The sequence below is a fragment of the Ambystoma mexicanum genome, chromosome 8 (assembly GCF_040938575.1).
Source record: "Ambystoma mexicanum isolate Mex_15411 chromosome 8, UKY_AmexF1_1, whole genome shotgun sequence".
In the NCBI taxonomy this organism is placed as follows: Eukaryota; Metazoa; Chordata; class Amphibia; order Caudata; family Ambystomatidae; genus Ambystoma; species Ambystoma mexicanum.
Window position 1 is genome coordinate 1,431,234,839 of NC_090929.1, and position 20,524 is coordinate 1,431,255,362.

A 20,524-nucleotide genomic window follows, 5' to 3' on the forward strand; every position below is an offset into this window, starting at 1 on the left:
TGGATGTGGCCCAAGCACTGAAGTTTTATGTGGCCCACACTAAGAGTTTCCGGAAGACTTCACAGCTTTTTGTAAACTTTGGTCCTGTGAACCATGGGAGGCCTTGTCCAAGGCTTCCATTTCCAGGTGGCTCTCCAGCTGCATCACTCATTGTCACCGGTTGGCAAACCAACCGCTGCCTGGCCATCCGAGAGCCCATTCTTCAGAGCGATCGCTGCTACAACAGCTTTCCTTTTTGGCATGCCCCTGCTGGACATCTGCAGGGCTGCTACGTGGAGGTTGACGCACACCTTCACAAAATTCTACTGCATCAACAGGGATTCCAGAGAGGAGTCCAGTCGGCCAAGCAATGCTACGCAGCCTGTTAGCTTCAAGGTGAGCCTGGTGAGGAGGTACGAGTACCAGCCCCCTCCTTTCCTGTCACTCTGTCCAGCCTCTCTTGCCCTCAACCTACTTCCACCTGTGAGGCCAAAAACCTTGGGTTATCTTCGACACCACATTCTCCTTCTCGCCTCAACTCTGAAATCACCACCAACTGCACCTCCTCATTGGTATTCTTCCATTCCTCTCCTTCCCCCAGAAGCTCACTGTCTCCAGAACTCTGGTTCTCCAGGCTGGACTACTGCCTGCCCTCTGCAACTCATCAAAAACAAGACTTATCCTTGGCCTCAAGCCCGGGAATCTTCTCTCCAGAACTGAAATTTCTTCACTGGCTCCCAGTGGTTGTGAGGATTGTTCAAAAACCCTCTGCATTGTCCACAAGGCCTTCTGGGGGCTGGGGCCTCCATACCTTCAACTCTTTGGAAAGATTTTCCTTCTGTAGCCCTTCCCCCCTCCAACTCCCTCAGGGTCAGTCGCTTCTCCAAGCAATGAGTTGGTGGTAGATCTCTTTCCTTGGCTGGGGCCTCCCTGCCTCTCTGAAACTTGAGAACCATCTCCAGTTCCGGAAGCACCTCAAGATCTTCCCCTTTGCTTCTGCTTTTTCTCTTCCTCTCCCCTGCTGAACTCCTGATTTGAAATTCAAACTGCACTGGCCACCTGGGTACCCTCTGATCTCGGGCCCAGGTCCCCTCCCTGCCAGTTGCACTCCTGCACTAGTACCTTGCACACGGGGTCTGTCCCCTACCAGCACTTGACACTTTGTCAGCACTTAACCTTGCACTTGCCACCGTTTGGCCTCCCTTTTTATTTATTTGTATTTGTTTTATTTGTTTTACTGTGTGTTTTACTGTGTGATCCCATGTACTGCACTGCCCCCTCCATTTTCCCCTTGCACTCCCTGCCACCCCCCCCCCCACCTGCACTTGCGTGATCTCAATGTCTCCTGGCCTATTAAGTTTGTTGTCTGTCTTCCATTTGTCCCCCCTCCCGTGCCTTGTTGCACCTTCAAAAACTGTATAGGCGCGTTATAAATGCCATACCATATATCGGATCATAATTGCTTCTGTTAAGCCTTGCCACCTCCTGTGGTTGTGTATGCATGTACTGCTATGTATTCTTTATTCATGAGCATGTGAATCCATGCTGGAGACGGAACACGTTACTTATCTGTGACTGTTGTTCTCCAGCATGGGTCTGGCATTGATTCACATGCGAACCCTCCCGCCTGCCCCTCTGCGCCTCTTCTTGGTCCTACTGCCACTTTACATTCTACCAAATCTGAAGATGGCTGCCAGAGGAAGGGCTTAGGGAGAGGGCAGGCATTCGCTGAGGGCGCTATGACACAGAGCTAGGTGATTTGTTTTTAGGAGACAGTTTATAAACGAAAGTGAAACATTTTTTTTACTGAGGATTCCCAGGCTGACGATGGGGAATAATCATGAGCATATGAATCCGTGCCAGACCCATGCTGGAGAAAAACAGTTACAGGTAAATAACTTGTTCCTTCCACGTCCTCCTTCACAAGAAGCACCAAATGTTCCTACACTTCGTTGTAAAAGGTCGGCACTACCAGTTTAAGGCCCTCCCCTTTGGCCTGAAGTCGGCCCCCAGGGGGTTCACGAAGTCTCTGGCACTGGTGGCAGCCCATCTGCGTCTACAGTGGATACACATACCTCGACGACTGGCTCATCTGGGCCAACTTGCAAGAGTTAGCTGTCCGACACGCAACGACTGTCCGGCTGCTGGCGGATCCGGGATTCTCCATCAATTATCCAAAGTCCTGCTTGACACCGTTGCAGAACACACTGTTCCTAGATGCCAGACTCAATACGGTCTACTGCCTAGAGGAGAGTGTAGCAGCCATTCTGGGAAAAGTGCAACGGTAGTTGTCACTAAAGACTGCCTCGGTGCAGACCATAAAGTTGCTGCTCGGCATGTTGTCGTCTTGCATCTACCTTATCCAGCTCTACAGGTTACGGATCCGACCTCTTCAGGAGTTCCTGGACACTTGCTGGATACATGTGTCCAGAAGCTTCGCGGACAAGAGCCTGCTCGATGAGGAATTTCGTTGGGGGATAAGGTGGTGGGGCGTTCACTCTGTCGCTCGGGGCACAGGATTTTGAAGCCCCCATACCAGGACACGTTCTCCACGGACGCTTCTCTGGAAGGCTGCAGAGCCTACACCGGACGTCTGCACGCCAGAGGCCTTTGGCAGACGGAGGGAAGGATCTTCACATCAATATCCTGGAACTGCGGGCAGTGTTGTGGGCCCTCAAGTCATTCCTCCCGTCTCTGAAGGGCAAGGTGGTGAGGATCTTCATACAATACCACCACAATGTTCTACATAAGGAAGCAAGGGGGCACTTGATCCCCAGCGCTCTCCAAAGAGGCACAGGACTTCTGGCACTGGGCTGTCAGACAAGAGATGTTCATTGTCCCCTTTCACCTGGCGGCAGTCTAGAACCCCATCGCCTACTCCCTCAGCAGGGAGTTGCGCTCCTGCCGCGAATAGGATCTTCGTCTGCACCAGGTGGACCGGATCTACATCAAGTGGACCAGGCTCTAGTTCGATCTGTTTGCGACGGCAGCAAACTCCAAAAGCCAGATGTTTGCCAGCAGATTCCACCAACCGAGGAGCCTGGAGGACGCATTCTCCTTCCTGTGGCCTGTTTCTATACGCCTTCCCGCCATTGCCTCTCCTGCTACAAGTCATCAACACACTCAAACAGTGCCGATGCAGGTTGATACTCATTGGGCTGGCGTGGCCAATGCAGATTTGGTACCCGGGCCTTCTCAACCTGTACGCGTCTCCTCTGGTCAAACTGCCAGTAGTCCCGGATCTTCTCAACAGAGAAGAAGGCACAGCCCTACACCACAACCCAGGATCGCTGAACCGGAGGGCTTGGCTCCTGCAGCCCTAGAGTTTGGAGGCTACGGGTTGCCAGTGGACTGCAGGTAGGTCCTTGTCAAGGCCCGAGCATTGTTGACTTTGAAGTGCTACGGGCACAAGTGAAAGCGTTTTGCTACGTGGTGCCGGTAGCAGAACATCACCCCTCTGAGGGTCACGGACCTGCAGATTCTTCCATAATTTTTGTCCTTGGCCAAGGCCGGTCTGGCGCACGCCTCTATCAAGGTTCATCTCAAGGCTACCTCCCGCTACACCACGTCTCCAGGAAGATCTTCTCTTTGATCTTATTGTCTCGTCAAGGAGTTCCTCAAAGGACAGTTTCAATCTTTCCCATCAGTGAAGTGTCCTGGTGTGAGAACACTGTGGTGCTGACTAGGCTCATTGGCCCTTTGAGCCTATGCATCAGGCCCCTCTCCGGTTCCTCTTGTGGAAAACAGCTTTCCTTGTGGCCATCACCTCTGCCAGGAGGGTGGGTGAGATCCATGCCCTATCCTGCAAACAACCATATCTGACTTTCCACGAGTCGAGGGTGGTGCTGTGGATGCAACCTTCTTTGCCGAAGGTACCGTCGGATTTCCACCTCAACAAGCCCTTGGTCTTTATGAATTTCCCTGAAGCCTTCATCATCGGCTGAGAGGGCTTTGCACTCGCTGGACGTTGCTTGGGCCCTGAAGTACTACGTGACGCGCATGAAGAGTTTTCAGAAGACTTTGCAACTGTTCGTGAACTTTGGTCCTGTGAACCATGGGAAGGCCTTGTCCAATGACGGCGTTCCTGTCTGGTGTGCCCCTGCTGGACATCTGCAGGGCTGCTACGTGAAGGTCCACGCACACCTTCACAAGGTTCTACTGCGTCGACGGGGATTCCAGAGAGGAATCCAGAGTCAGCCAAGCAGTGCTAGGCCACCTGTTCGCTTGAGGTGAGTCTGTTCCAGAGGTAAGAGGGAATTGCTTCTGTTGCGCCTTGCCACCTCCTGTGGTTGTGTAATGTTGTACTGCTGTTTATTCGTTATTCATGAGGATGTGAATCCATACCAGACCCCATGCTGGAGAAGGAACAAGTTACTTATCTGTAACTATTGTTTGAATGGATTGTGTCCTCCAACGTATTCCACATCTTTGACATGTAATGTCTGCAGCTGTGCACTTCGGAAACTTTTTCGGCAGAGGGCGTCCTGCGTCGATATCTGGCCGATGTCCCTCGAAGGCCTCCGTTGAGGGAGACTTCTCTGGATGTTATAAATTGGACGCACGGCGCCCGAAGCCTCAGTTCTGTTTTTTCCGCAAAGGTGTTTGCTTCGAGAACTCTATGTGCCTTGTGTGTTTTCATCGTAGAGATTTCTTCTTCGACCCCTCCGACTCTGTGGTCTGGCTTCAAGACTTGTTGGGACTGCAGGTCTAAAATGTCAATCACCAACCCGCATTGCATTTTGTTTGTGGTGCTTGGGTGAGAGTCACGACACCGACGGCTGTTCAAAATGCAAGTCGCTGACTGCCAAGGCCCTGCAGGAGCATAAGGGGAAGCTTCAGGTAGTTGGGGGTTCTAAATCCAGTAAGTCTCAAATCTAAATCGTCCAAGGGGGTATCCACCGATGACTTGAGGCGATTCTCCGCGTCAAGAGGAGGCCCGGGGATCTTTGTCCCGGAGTGGTTCCCGCAATTCTTCTTCCTTGTCACGGCGTTCTAGGAAGCGCCTTCCCCGTCGTCCTCGGAGGATGGAGCCGCAAGGAAAGTGGCATGCCCGACGAAGTCCTCGACTCCAGAGGAATGGGCTGCCTTTAAGGAGCAGATGTTGGACGATTTTATATTTTTATTTTTTTTCAATCGCAAGGCACGGTTCTGGCCGCGCCTTCTGATGAAGCTGGCAAGGAACAGTCTTGTAACGTGGCTCGCACGCCTTCGGGCTCGGGTCCTCGACGCGATTCACATTGGGAAACTTTGAGGTCCCGTTCGGACAAGGCTCAGGATAGTAGCAAGAGACGTGCTTCCAGGTCTCGGTCAACATCCCCAGCGAGACTGCAGAAACCTACTAAGGGCTCGAAGCCTGCGTCGACTCAATCAGCGCCCTGTCTGTTGGATTCAGACATCGAGGCTTTGCCTTCTCATCAGCCCTCAGTGCCATCGGCACCATTGTCGACGCCAAAGCCTTCGGTGCTCTGGATGCCGAAGCAGTCAGCGTCTGTTAGGGAGAATTCTCTCTTTAAGCTGAATTTCCTAACATAGTGAGTCCCCCAGCAGCTTTGCTGGATTTCTGGAGTTAGTTTTTTTCCTCCTGCCAAGAGTGAGACTCTTTTCCTCCCACTCTTGGACATGATTTATGGTATTCCTTTAACTGTGAATGTGTTTTATGGGCTATGGGGTCCTTTACTCCATAGGGTCTCATGTGTTTTTACGATGTGTGTTACACAGCACCCTCCGTGCAGTAACACAGGGGTGTCATCCCACCATAGACTCCATACCCTGGGACTGACTACTGTCTCCCAGGGCATGTAAAGTCACCATTGGCTTTGCTAGTCCCAAATTATTAACAAACTGGTACAAACCATCATATTGTGGACGTACTGGTCAGGGCAATTCGATTGCCCCGGGGTCTGTTAGTCGAGGGGGCACATCTCCGTCCCCCCTGATCGAGTTTTGGCTGGTGGCAATGGAAACTACTTTTTATATTCGACCGCGAATATTTTCCTATGGGATTTTCCCATTGTTCGAGGCTACCATTATTTAATTCTCCTAGCCTCGAACATACCGCCGGTTTATTTAATTAATATTAATTCTCCGGTTGGTATTTTTTGCCAAGACTCTTTTCTAAAATGGCGTTTGTGTTCTCTTCTGTGACTCCAACCCAAGTCGAGCCCTTTGTTCCACTTTTTGGCGGGCTTCTCCACAGAAGACTCCAAAAGTGGTGCCACTCTGTCTGGGTACCACAGGGGATGTGGGAGGGGGTTTAGGCACCCTGGACCGAGTTACCTTGGTAACTCCGGTCGTACTCTTGTGTGATTGGCCCAAGTGGTGAGCCGGCCGGCTCACCACTTAGCATGTTTGAGTGACAGCTAGGCTGAGTGAATGGGGGTTTTCTGCATAAAAGCAGGGCTTTGGGGACTGGAACTTCAGAAGTCGCCACAGGACCTGAGAATCTGACGAGGGAGAAGCTGAGCTGACCTACCACGACGACACCACTGGTGGAGCCCTGCAGAACCGACTCACCACTTCCCGACGACAGAGAAGATCTCCCGGCTGGAGAGGCTTCTTCCCCTGACTGGTGGGCACAACCAGTTTACCTTTCCTTCTTCGCACCCCAGCCCGGTTTGTGGTCGAACTGCCCGTGCCAAGCACCCCGGCAGCCGGATAGCCACTCACCACTGAACTGCGAATCACCGGACCGCTCCTTGTACCTGAGAAACTCCGCGGCTGGTTTCTTCCCTGGCAGTGCAACGGACTCCTGTCTTCCTCCACGATGAGATCCTCTCTTCACCTGGACGAAGCACCGACTTGCACCAGCTGCCAGGAACAACTGCCCCCGCTGGAGCGTTCTCACCAATTTAAGGTACCGTGTCCGCCAGGCCTCCCTTTCTAAAGATTGCTATAAGGTAATAATAACCCCTTAACCTTCTGGACTGGGTTGGCCGCCTTGACCCTCTAACTGGTCCCTTTCTTCGGTCCAACTCCTTTTTGAACCTTTACAAGACTTTTGTGCACTGCACCGTGTGAGCTTGGACACATTTCGTTTGGCTCCTCTGAAAGTGGATCCGGCCTCTTGAACTCTAACTTCACGGTTTTACTTTGCCTTCCTCTCTTATGTTCTGATAAGTGTTGGGATCTGTTTCAACTTGTTCTCTGCTCTTCTCTCCCTTTTTAAAACAAACTATTAGAGTGCCGTCTACGTTAAGCGCTCACCGCTGTCTGAAAATAAGTGGGGCTTTACTTAAGACTTGTCTAATATTCTTTTAAGGGAGTGTATATCTTTTAGTGACCGTGTTTTTGAATTGCTTACTATTAGTGTCTGTGTGTTTTTCTAGATGTGGTTTTAAAAATTATATCTCTTTTACACCAAGCCCTGGTCAGTGTTTACTTGTGCTACTGTGTTCTCTTGACCTATTGTGAATACTCTGTATATTGTCTAACTCTTCTTGAGGGAAGTCTGACTGCTCAGCCACAGCTACCAAGTGAATCTGTGTGGTACAGACTGCTACCAAGTGGGTTTACTGCCAAACACCTGTAGTCTTAAATCTTTTGCAGTGGTCCCAGAGGGAACTGCACAGGTTTTTGCCTAACAGCGTCGAAGCCTTCGGCGCCCTCGAAGCCTTTGGGGATTTTTGCCGGAAATGTACAGTTTGAGTTCCCCGATAGGGTGGATCCTGCAAGGAAGGCTATTGCTAAGTCTGTGAGGCCAGTGGTGGACTTTTACCTGCCTCTGGACGACATATATGAGGAAGAAAGGTCTGACTGAGGACCCTGTGGAGCACGATGTGGATCCTGTCTTTTCTGAAGACAGTCAATTGGAGGAGTTGAGGCAAACCCTTCATGATGCCAGTGGGTTGGACACTTCTCCGGAAGTGAAATTTGGCAGGCCTGAGCCTGGGGGCTCATGGATAGGGTCACGGAGTATCTGGGCTGGTCCAGTCCTCCTGAAGAATTTGTACAAGATGATCTAACGGACATTCTAGATCCAGGTCCGTCCTTTGACCCAGTGTTACCTTTTAGTCTCGCTTAACAGAAAAGGAGGGTGGCGGCTGTTGGCAGTCACCGGAATCTCTTTCCGCTGTTAACAAATCGTTGACAAAGAAGTACCGCCCTTCCGTTAGCGACCCCAGCTACTTATCCACTCACCCCACTCCCGAGAGTTTGGCGGTTCAGGCGGCTATGGCCACCTCGAGGCAGGCAGCGTACCCTACCATCCCTCCTGATATGGATGACAAACACTTTGAGGGTTGGGCTCGCAAGGTATTTTCTGCGGGGAGTATGGCGTTGAAATCCGCCAACTCCACTTGTGCCTTAGCAAGGTTTTCACACTCTCTGGCACTGTTTCTCTAGCGGCTGAGCATATTCCCAAAGGGGAAGAAAGGGATGGGTTCCTTGCTCTCGTGCAAGATGGCAAGGATGCCATGTGTGAATCCCTTCAGTCGGGTTTGGAAACGGCCGACAGTGTTAGCCGGTCCATGGCTGCGAGCACTGTTATACGCAGATTTGCGTGGCTGCGGGAGTCTGGTTTTGCCCCGGATGTGCAAGCCCGTCTTTTGAACATGCCCTTTGATGGCGCGCATTTGTTTGGCAGCAAGGCTGACGAGAGCCTTGAGAGGTTGCAGACCTCAAAAGCTGCGGCAAAATCTTGAAGCGCAGCTTTGTGTTAACCTCTGCCTTTTCGTCCTAGGGGACAGCAGTGGAGGGGAGGTTCTTTTCAGTACTACTCCTCCTTTGGTAGGACGAGAGAAGCCGCCAGACAAAGGGGTCCGTGAAAAAGTACCCGTCGTGGTTGGGGAAATAGAGGTGCCAAAGCCGCTCAGACAGCTGCCTCTTTGCCTTCAGGCGCTGCCGCAGCCGCTCCAAAACAGTCATGAGCCCATGTCCCATGGTTCACCAGTTGGGGGCAGACTGTCTCAGCATCTCGAAGAGTGGCGAGCCGTTACTTCAGATGTGTGGGTTCTGGATACTGTCGCCCACGGCTACTGTCTTCCCTTCCTAAAGCGGCCTCATGTCAATCCACTGGGGAATCTCTTTGAAGCTTCCGGATCCGCTCCTTGTGCAGGAAATCTTGACCCTGCTAGAGAAAGGCGCTATAGAACGTGTTCCTGTAGTGGAGAGGAACAAGGGATGGTATTTTTTTTTATCCCAAAGAAAGACTGGCGATTGAGACCCATCTTAGACTTGCGTTGGTTGAACAAACTGCTCAGGAAGGAAAAGTTCAAGATGGTCACTCTTTCTCAAGTCCTCCAGGCCCTTCAACTACAGGATTGGTTGGTGTTTCTGGATCTACAGGATGCTTACTTTCATGTGCCGATGCATCCCAAGCACAGAAAGTACCTCAGATTTGCGGCTGGTGACTCGCACTTTCAGTTTTGGGTCCTGCCCTTCGGATTGACCTCCGCCCGCGGGTCTTCACCAAGCTAATGGTGGTGGCAGCATATCTCGGGCGACGGGGTTTCACGTCTACCCCTACCTGGACGACTGGCTGATCCGTGCGCATTTTCCCGAGCAAGCATTGGATCACCATGGTCTCACCTGCCGCTCCCTCCACAGGCTGGGCTTCTCCCTCAATTTCAAGAAGTCGCATCTGACACCTCAACAGCTCCAGTACATTGGCGCTGTGTTGGACACGTCCTTGGAAGTGCTCGCTCCCAAGGTGAGGGCTGATCACATTGTGCAGATGGTGACAAGTTTCAACATGCCTAGGGTCTCCCGGCTTTCAAATTCTTAAGGATGCTCGGCCTCATGGCATCCTGCATCTTTCTGGTACCAGTGGCCAGGCTGAGGATGAGATCCCTGCAATGCATCCTCAAGATGCAGTGGTCGCAGTTCTCGGGCAAGATGTCGGATCCCGTTCAGATTCCAATCTCGGTGTACCAGGATCTTCTGTGGTGGGCCAACGAAGGGAACCTGATGAAGGGGGAGCCGTTTTGGCAACCGTTGAGAGGTGACTGTAGTGACTGATGCTTCCCTAACAGGATGGGGCGCTCATGCCACCGACTTGGCCGCCAGTGGTGGTAGTTCTCCGTCGCAGTCCAAACTCCACATCAATCTGTTAGAGCTAAGGGCCGTCAGGCTAGCCCTGAAGGCTTTTCTGCCCTCTGTGCGGGGGAAGAGTGTCCTGATCTTGACGGACACACAGTGGCCATGCATTACCTCAACAAAAAAGGGGGTGGGGGAAATCACTCCCGTTGTGCAGAGAGGCAATGCAGCTCTGGTTCTGGGTCATCCAGCAGGGAATTTCGTTTTCGGCAGTACATCTGGCCAGAGATGAAATTGCAGCGGCGGACGCTCTGAGCAGGCAGAGCATGATCTCTCACGAGTGGGATTTGGCTCAGGAAGTTCTTCTGGAGATCTCCGCTCTGTGGGGAACCTTACAAGTGGATCTCTTCGCCACCAGTGCCAACCGGAAGTGCGAGAAATTCTGCTCAAGGCTCCTCTCAGAGGAAATTCCCTTAGGAGACGCATTCGTAGTGGATTGGTCATTCCCACTGCTGTACGCTTTTCCTCCAGTCCCAATCATTCCTCAAGTGTTACGGAGGTTACAGAGTTTCGGTTCCCACATGATCCTCATTGCTCTGGATTGTGCCAGGAGAGCGTGGTACCCGGACTTTCTACAAATGTCCATCTGACCGCCACGCCGTCTTCCCTACCAAGAGGATCTGCTCTTGCGAGAGGGGGGGTCGGGTTCTCCATCCAGAGGTCAGAACTCTCAGCCTTCACGCTTGGTATCTGAAAGGTTGAGCTATAAGGACTGGGACCTCCCGGATGACGCGATGGTGGTGTTGCTTTTGGCCAGGAGGCTAGCAACAAAATCCCTGTACAGTTGGCGTAGGTTTTGCAACTGGTGCAGAGTACAAAATGTTGATCCTTTCCAGTGTTCCATTACTATGGTTTTGTCTTTCTTACTTTCTTCGGTCCACGGGGGCCTTCAAGTAGGTACCATTAAAGGTTACCTGGTGGCGCTGTCTATATTTAAGCGCTCGTCTGAAGAATGTTCTTACTTTAATATTCCTTTGATTTCTCAATTTCTGACTGTGTTCCCGTCGTCCCCTTTCCAGGTGCCGGTTTGGGATTTGAATTTGGTTTTGAAATTTCTAATGGGTGCTCCGTTTGAACCTTTGCACTCTTGTCCCTTGAGGTGATTGTCCTTCAAGACAGTGTCCTTGGTTGCGGTTACTTAGTGAGTGAATTGCAGGCACTTTCCTCTAAGCCGTCCTTTACTGTGTTCCACAAGGACGGGGTTGTACTAAGGGTACGTCCTTCCTTTCTACCTAAGGTAGTATCTGGATTTAATTTGAGCCAGAAAGTGGTTCTTCCTTCTTTCTATCCTCCTCCTCATTCTGGTAAGGAAGAGGAGCGACTCCATCGGTTAGTTCCTAGGAGACCTCTGAGCTTTTATATTTCTAGGATGTCCAGGGTCAGAGTGGACAATCAACTCTTTGCGGGAAATGCTGGACCAAACGGATCCTTTCCAGGTGGATTATTCTCACCATTACCGAGTTTTACTGATTGGTGGGTAAGGACTCCCCTGAATGATTGACGGGTCATTCCACTATGGGCATGGCTGCTTCCACAGCCCTCTAACAGGGAGTTCCTATTAGGAATATTTGTGATGCAGCCACATGGGCTTCTTTCCACACCTTTGTTAAACATTACTCCCTGGATACGATCCATGGTCAGGATATGGCTTTTGGTAAGGCGGTTTTTTATTCCGCCATCTGATTGGGTTCTCAATTCTTTTCCCTCCATTTTCTGGTACTGCTTTGGGAGTCTTCCAATGATGTGGAATATGTTGGAGGGAACAATCCATTTGAAGAACAAGTTACTTACCAACTGGTAACGTTCTTTCGACTGGATGTTCCTCCAACGTATTCCACATCGCCCTCCCAGCCTGCCCCCTCTGGGGAATTTCCTATGCGATTGCAGCTCACGTTTCCGCAAGGCTATGTGCAGTCAAGCAGGCATTGGATTGGTGCCACATGTTCTGGGGGAAAAAACATAAACTGAGGCTACAGGCGCTGTGCATCCTATTTATAACATCCGGTGACATCGCCCTCGATGGAGGCCGTCTAGGGACATCGACCTGACATCTTCGACGCAGGATGCCCTCTGCCGAAAAAGTTTCCAAAGTGCACATCTGTGGACATTACATGTCAAAGATGTGGAATACGTTGGAGGAACATCCAGTCGAAAGAACATTACCAGTTCGTAAGTAACTTGTTCTTCTCCAGCATGGTTCTGGCATGGATTCACATGCGAACCCTCACTCATCCCCCTCGGCGGCTCTACTTGGTCATACTGCCACTTTACGTACTTACCAGATCTGAAGATGGCTGCCAGAGGAGGTGCTTGGGGAGCGGACTGTCATTAGCTGGGGGCAGTATGTCCCAGAGTGCAGTGATTGGTTTAGAGGAGAAATACAGTTTGTAAGTGAAACTGTTTTTCCTTTTACCGAGGATTCCCAGCCTGACAGAGAATTTTCATGAGCATGTGAACAATAGTTACAGGCAAGAATTACAGTGAAGTAATGTGTTGCTTTTAATATGTTTATTGGTGTTTCTTCTTTGGACTACGGTACTAACTGGGTTCAGTGTACGTACCTACAGCTCACATCTTCCTCCTATGGTAAGCCTGACTGCTCTGCCACTCTACCAAGTTTCCTTGAGTAGTACAAGCTTGTACTGAGAGTTGGGGACCTTTATGCTATTGGGATAGTTTTATGATGTCTTACCTCAAGTGGACTTTAGGAAAACTCCCCAAACACTATCCAGTGCTGTGGTGACTGCATAGCATTTCACTGGCATTCTCTAATCCACCAGTGCATTGTAAATGAGATTTGTAATGTCTTGCTACAGCTATTTTACTTTTAATGTTCTACGGCAATTGAAGCAGCTTAACACCTGTGCTGATCATTGCTCCAATAAGATGGTGTGCCTGCACTAATTTGCAACTTTATTTAATCTGGATCATTGCATTGCACAGAGGAAGCAGATGGGAAATCATATGTTCATGTTTACTCCTTTGAAATGGAGGTGATTTTGTGTTGCTTCACACTTATTGTTTTATTTTCTGGGTGCTAGTTCTGTCAGGTGATCTGTCTATTTGGAAAGCATGTATTTCTTTTATTGCTTTTGATGTAATGACAACAGATTTCTGCTTCTGTGGGTATAACGGCTATTGGTACTAACAAAGGCCTGCTTGCATAGGAATATGGTTCACACTTTCAAAGCTGATGGGGATTCATGGGTGAAGTTGAGTTTGAAATCAGCACCTTTCCCAGTATAAGATCGGTGATTGATTATCCTATTGTGATATAACCATTTTTTTTATCTCAACAGCCTCGTTTGAAATGCCTGATACATATAGTGAAGAAATTAAGTGTCGACCATGAAGCTTTCATCACTGCTCTTATTCCTGAGGTGAGATTGGGGTGTGAAGGACACAGTATGGGATTTATTTATAATGGTAAATACTATCCACTTTTTTTTATGGGTTCTTAAATAGCAGGCTGGTCGATCGTTAGAAATAATGACATGCCAGACTTGTCTTTTGGGTGCAAGAGTATGTTTCCTAAGAGGCAATTCTTAAGCTTTTGTTGGCAGCTGGTTGAGCAGCAAAGACCAACTCTTACTAGAGGAGCAGCGAATAGCAGTTTACAGGAAAACAATTATAACTCCAAATAAAGAAATGACTGTTCACTCAGAGCCACATGATAATGCACTTTGTAATAGGTTGCTATGCATAGGCCGACATCTAGTGGAAGCTGCAGAGTATTAGTTGTTTTCGAAATTCGAAAGGGGACGTCGGCGGGGCGTGCCAGTAATACTTTCCCTAGTGTGACGCCCACTGTACCCATGATCCCTCACGCGTCGAGGTCCCTCAGATTGTTTTTTTCGCCATCTTGAGTGGTTGCAGATCGCGGAGTGCAATTTCGGTGTATTCCATTGACTTTATAAAGTGTTAATAATAGTTACTCTTCCTGTACTTTTTAGAACGCCGTGTCTCGACGCGGTGAATAACTCAACAAGGACAAGACGAAATGTCGGACGAAGATCTTTGATGGATTTCTATTGGCCTTGGAAGGCCCACCGTGCCTAGGCCCTTACAATAGGGAGAGTGGGGGGCGGTCATTACAAGATGTATATTTCCACCCCTTTACCTGGTCGCCCTGCTGCCTACCCCAAACATGGAGAGGACTCTGTTTAAATTTTGCCCGTCCTGTAACTTAATGGAGACCACGACGAGACTTGCTGTTGAGCCTGTAAATTGCTTCAACCAAAAATCCTTAAGGACTGCAGGACAAAACGTTGGGCCCACCACGCCACACAGGCACTGGCTGCCATGGACGTGGAGGAGGACACGACGCCATCCTTTCGGACGGTGACTGGGAACATCATTGTTCCCCAGTGCTAGCCCCTGACCCTAGTAGACAGACCGGAGGCTCTGTTGTGGGACCGACACCCGCCGGCAAACGCACTACACTTCCCTACACCAAAGACGTACCCCACGGCGATGTGCCTCACACACGCCGAGAGTCGGCGTCTAGGGGCAGATCTATGGATTCGCTGTCCTCTGGGCACTCCGAGTCTTGACTGCCTCATGACAGGCCCCATAAGACCAAGACGTTGAAAGACGCCGGTAAAGCCCTTTCCAGTGCCGAAACTTGACCCACACCTGGGGGGACGCCTAAAGGGTCAGGACTGTCTTTTTTTAATAAAGAAAAATGTCCCGAAGGGTCTAACTAAGGGTTCTAGTTCTAAAGTCATCCTCAAAGAGCCCTGATCACAGGGATAAGCATAAAGACAAGGATTCTTCCCATAAGGATAAGAATAAAAGCCTTCAGGTCAAAAGTAAAGACACCTCTTAGTAAAGAGCCACAAAAGCCTGATGAGAGCCCAGCAGAGGACATTTCTCAAGAACCTGATCAAATCCTGATAGAAGTAGAGGAGGGAGACGGTAGCTTGCCAACACCCTCCACTCCTGCCATTACTTCCCATATAGACAGAGTTATGAGCAGAGTTTCTTTCTTTGCAAACTTTTTTGAAGAGCTCGCCCAGGCTCTTGAAAGTTTAATACACCTCCTACCGCTCAGGCATCCAGTTCCAAGACCATGCCTTTATCATCTCAGCCCTGCTAGTCTTCCCAACCGTCAGGAAAGGGATCTCTCCCCCCTGCCAAGATTTTTGATGCACCATCCACTAAAAAGTCACACATCTCAACTGGTCTTTATGACCTACATGCCGAGGCGGAAGAGTATCTAGACCATGATACATACTATGATTATGACGTGGTCAGGACTATAATAATGAGATGATAATTATAACGAGTCAGTGGTCTTTGCTATGGACTCTCCAGTCCCACAAGACCCTCAATTACCTGATTCCCCTGTGGATAACTAGCCCTTGTTCAGCAGCCTTGAGTAGGATATTAAACATTTTGGCATCGACTCTCAAGAAACCCAATAGGACAAGGATTGCGTTGAGAACATCCTGGGGGACAAGACTGCCACTCAGTTTATACCCTTGCTAAAATCGGTGCAAAGAAGGATTCAACCTTCCCTAGAGATGCCCAATCAAACTAGGGCAGTGAATCCGAGAATAGAAAAACTATTCCGGCCGGCACCCTCTGACCCCTTATACATAAGTGGGCAGCTCAAACCAGACTCACTGGTAGTCCCTACCACCTGAAAGAGAGCGGGCACTCCCCTGGCTTCTTCCAAAGCTCCCCCAGACAGAGAGAAAAAAGCTCTACTCAATGGGAAAGAAGATAGTATCTTCTGCGGCTTATCAAGCCAGAATCGCTAACAATTTTACTCTGTTGGCAAGTTATGATTGCACAAAATGGGACAAGGTTACGGCCCAGGTGGAGTCGGCTCCAGAACACCTTAAATCAAGACCCGCCCTTGTAGCGGCCGAAGGTAGAGCTACTGGCAGCAATCTACTTAAAAACAACTTAGACGCTGCAGATGACGCTGGACGCATTATTGCAGAATGCACCATCCTCAAGCGCCATACCTGGCTTCGTCAGCCTGGTTTTAAGCTGGCAACATAGGCTACCCTGCTCAACATGCTAATAGAACCCAATGTTTTATTTGGCAAAGCAGTAGAAGATGCGCTGAACTCGGCCAAGGAAGACTACGAGACTCTCGTCCCTTGGCCAGCTTACAAATAAGCAGACGGGACAAAGAGGGGGTAACGATAGTTAAGGACGCACACAGGACCAGGACACTTGGTTTTAGCCTGGTATGTGGTGCTCAACAGGAATGCTTTTTCTTTAATTTCAATGAGTTCAAATGGAGCTGATACCCGACCTGTCTCACACCCCCTTTTACAAATATCCCGGGTCACAATGGACCATGAACCACACCGGTTGGTGAAATACAATATTTATTTTAAACCCTTGGCAAAAGGCCTGAAATGAAACTCAGATTTTGATAAATAATTGATGTGTTTAATGCTATGCATATGTTTTATCAACGTATCAGGGATGTTATATCACTAGCGACCATCAGGCAAAGTATCATAGAAGCATACAGTTCACCAAGCAAGTTTTGTATTTGTATTTGTTTATATAGCGCTTTACACCAAAGCCCTGCACAATTGAACAACTTGGTACATAAAACAATATAACAGTATAAGCAAATTACAGTTATGAATCAATCAACAAACCAGTAAGAGGAGCAATTAAAATGAAGGGAATAGGGAGAGTAGAGCAGTGGCAATGTGAGAGGAGAGGTGGGGAGGAGGAGAGGGGAGAAAGGGTAAGTGTGGGGTGGTTAGGGAGTGGAGGGAGGAAATCAAGGGAAGCAGAAAGAAGGGAGGGAGAGCAAGAAGGGGAGGGAGTTTCAAGGCGGGGGGTGGAGGAGATTTAAGGGAGATGCAAATTAAAATTGAAAACACAGTGCAGTCAAATCACACGTTGGAAACTTTTAAAAACTGGTGAAAAACACTGAATTGGGATGCGGTCTTTGTGCTGAGGGTAGATGTATATCACGGACAATATAGAGGTAAAAGGAGGGTTATAGGTGGTGAACTGAGAGAGATTTGGAAGTTGGAATGAAGTTTGTTTTTAAGAAAATAGGCAAATTTTACTTAAACTAGATTTAATGGCTAAGAAAGGAGGAAAGCCACCTGTGAATATCAAAGTTACGCTGCAGTTGTAACCCTTCACACAGTGTACTCCTTTTCTTTAGGGAAATTAATTAATTTAATCAAAATATTGCTAATGACTTATATGAAAGACAGAATAGCGAAATGGCACTAGTACTTAGAAAGTCAACGACAGGGTGCCCAGAGAATTCTAACAGTTTTAACAAGTTACCAGGGAAGATAGGATGGCTTAGAGAGTAGGATAGAGGCAAGAGTAAAGATAAGGTAGGCTACGTGTTTCTATGGGGTGGGGATTTATACTCTCAGTCCACGCTGAAGTCTAGGGATTTTGGACAGTCAACACTTTCTGGTCACAAAAGATTCTGGTCACTGGATGCAGACTCTCCTGGCAAAATACAGCTGGGCAAGGTCTGGTCGCCGGGTGCTAAGGGTCAGCGGGCATGCAGGTAGTGGCAAGAAGCCAGTCTGGTTTCAGGATGCTTAAGGTACCACAGCTTTCCCCTTGGGATTCAGTGGGTTTTTCTGGATCAATGGCCTAGCTGGGAGAAAATCAGCTATGCTTTGGCCTTGCTAGAGTAGGGTTAGCAATGCTCTGGCCTTGTAGGGAAATCTAGAATCGGCAAGATAAATGGAGCAGATGAGGAATGCAGCCGCAGGAAATTCAGGAGAGAGTCTGGAGTACTGTCAGGGACTCTTATTTATAATGCATAGTGACGACATAGAAGTATATGGTAGGGCAGTCTTAGCCAAGCATGCCTCTAAACCACTGGATTGGTCAGGTGTGATGGTCCCCCACCTCCTTCTCATCTGTTTGGATTTCAAGGGCAGGATGTCAGATTTATGATGCGAGTTTTACAATGCTCAAAACCTCCCACAGTTACTTTAGCTAAAATCCAGTTTTGCCATATGACCCATTTGTACAGTTGAAGCATCTTAAATTATATAAGCAGGTGACATATTTTATGCAGACCATACCAGTCTATCTCTGCAATCTGTAAGAAAATGTTTTGCCCACTTAACAGTTTTTGTCATTTTTAGTGAGAAAACTTCGGGCTAAAATTCCATGACTTTATACATGGGTGTGGCTTATCATTAGGCATGTAAGTATTAAAATTTGCAATGGCATCATGGTTACTTTCCTTATAATACCCTATTCTCTGCCATTTCTATTCCCCACGTTTCGGTGAAGTCTGACATCTTAAATGAAAACCCATGAAATTACATGCAAAGTCCGGTTGGAAAGATATAAAAATCTTACAAGTTTTATTTATAAAATAGTCTTTGGAAACAATGTTCAGTATTGTTCCCCATATACGGGCATAGCTTCCAAGCTACCTCCTCAATCAAGGGTTGTCAGAGATTTCCTTTTAAGCTTCCTGTAGAAGTCACGAGTAAGTGTGATTTTTTTTTTTTCACTTCGCACATCCGTGTCCTTGCAGTTCCATTGTAAAATGGCTCAGCCCAGACCCAAGTCTGATTAGTATGTGAAGTTTCTTTGTCCTGGTCAGTCAAAGTTTTCCAACCTAGCAATTGTCACTTTCGTGTCCTGGAAGTTTATGGTGGCTCCATTTTGGGGGAAGACTTGGCTCTGACCAACAGGAAAAACCTGTTTGTGTAGCTTGCAAAATCCATCCCATGCAGTTTTAACAGTTTTCTTTTGTCCTGGATCAAAACAAACCTGTTGGATAAGACGTCCCCTATATATTCCACAGCAACAAACCCCTCTATATTGCTAGCCACAGACACGTTTTTGTTCAACATGGCACTTTTTAAAACAGAAATTTTATTTCTTCTGGTTTGCAAAAGCCTATTTTTCCATGTGTAAATGTTGCTGGAATTTCTCTTCCATCTACTTCCCAATGTTGTTCTGTAGCTGTAGCCAGCTTATTTTACACAACAGTTTATACAAGGCAAAGGTTTCCTGAAATTGACATATGCACAGAAAGCTATGATTTTCTTTTCAAGCAGTGATTTTTGACTTTTTGTAAACATTTTTTTAATTTTTTTATTTGTATTTGGTTCATTTACAAAACAAATTTTGCCGAACCTTTACAAAGCAAGATACAAACGAGAAAGTAAGACCATAAAATAATTACACATATATCATACAAATTGACAACATGATCACGACAGATTTACAAAATTTAAGAAATTTTAAGAAATTTAAAAGAAAAAGGAGGATAGCTAATTAAACACTGTTTTGTAAACATTTAAGCGTTTCCCTTGTAGCTGAAGGAAAGCTTTTGTTGATTTTCTCATGTTTGGCTGGCAGAGCCTGTCATTCAGGAATAAGGCTCTTTTCTGCTGAAGCACAGTGGGGATATGAATGGGCATGGCAGGGCCTTATTAATAACCGTAGTTTGATGAGGAATCGCAAGAAAATAGCATCAAAACGGTATCGGTTTTAACTGGAAATAGTTCCCTTTTTCAAATGGGAACTTTGGCTTGCAGCCAAGCAGCAATGCTTTTTCATTCCCTTTCTTTGGTGCTTATCAGAACATAATGGCAGGCTTTCTCAGTGTGCCCCATTGTTCCATCCTGCCCCATATGTGCTTGGCAAGATGGTGCAGCCATCTTTTTGTTGTTGCAGGACCCTTTCTTTCTTATCCATGAAGACAAATTGATTTTACGGATTCATCCTAGGTTTTCACCTAAATTTATTTCCAAATACCATGCAAATCAATCCATTGAGCTTCCAGCCTTCTTTCAGAAGCGAACTACCTCGGCTGAGGTTAAACTCCACACACTAGATGTGAGGAGAGCGGTTCTCTACTACGTAGATAAAACCCGACCGCTTAGGAAAACTGATCAACTGTTTGTCTCCATAGCTACAGGCAGAGAAGGAGAACTCATTGCAAAAAACGCTATCTCCAGATGGATAGTCAAATGTATACAATTATACTATTCGTTATCAGACAAGACACTGTCTTTTACACCAAGGGCCCACTCCACACGGAGCACTGGGGCTGCTTTAGCCTTTATTGCAAATGTCCCCTTAGACAGCATTTGCAAGGCAGCTACATGGAGCTCAGTAGATACCTTCACTCAGCACTACTGCATTGACACACATGCCAAGACAGATGCACAGGTGGGACAAGCGGTTCTAAAACATCTATTTGATGCTGCTCGTTCTCACGACCCACCACCTTCTCATAACACTGCTTGCTAATCTATGCATAGCCTGTGAACTAAGCAGATTCCACAAGACGCAGAAGGAATACATTAATCACCGTAAGTGGAACGTAAACTGCATCATACTGTTACACTCTTGCCAAGAGAGATCTGCCCTTCAAGCCTAGAGCACACTCTACTTTTGGCACAGGGGCTTCCATAGCATTCATTGCAAATGTTCCTCTTGAGTCCATTTGCAAAGTAGCAGCCTGGCGTTCTGTACACACCTTTATACAACACTTCTGCCTAGATACTCACGCTAGGTCTGATTC

General features: G+C 48.0%; 1 protein-coding gene across 1 annotated transcript in view; it reads left to right on the top strand.

The window, feature by feature from the left end:
- RRP12 (ribosomal RNA processing 12 homolog) overlaps nucleotides 1–20,524 on the top strand; it is a 1,372,062-nt gene that overhangs the window by 714,116 nt on the left and 637,422 nt on the right. The window contains exon 22 of the mRNA XM_069611582.1: nucleotides 13,311–13,391. Within this exon, the coding sequence (XP_069467683.1) occupies nucleotides 13,311–13,391 (81 nt within the window). The remainder of the gene's footprint in view (nucleotides 1–13,310; nucleotides 13,392–20,524) is intronic.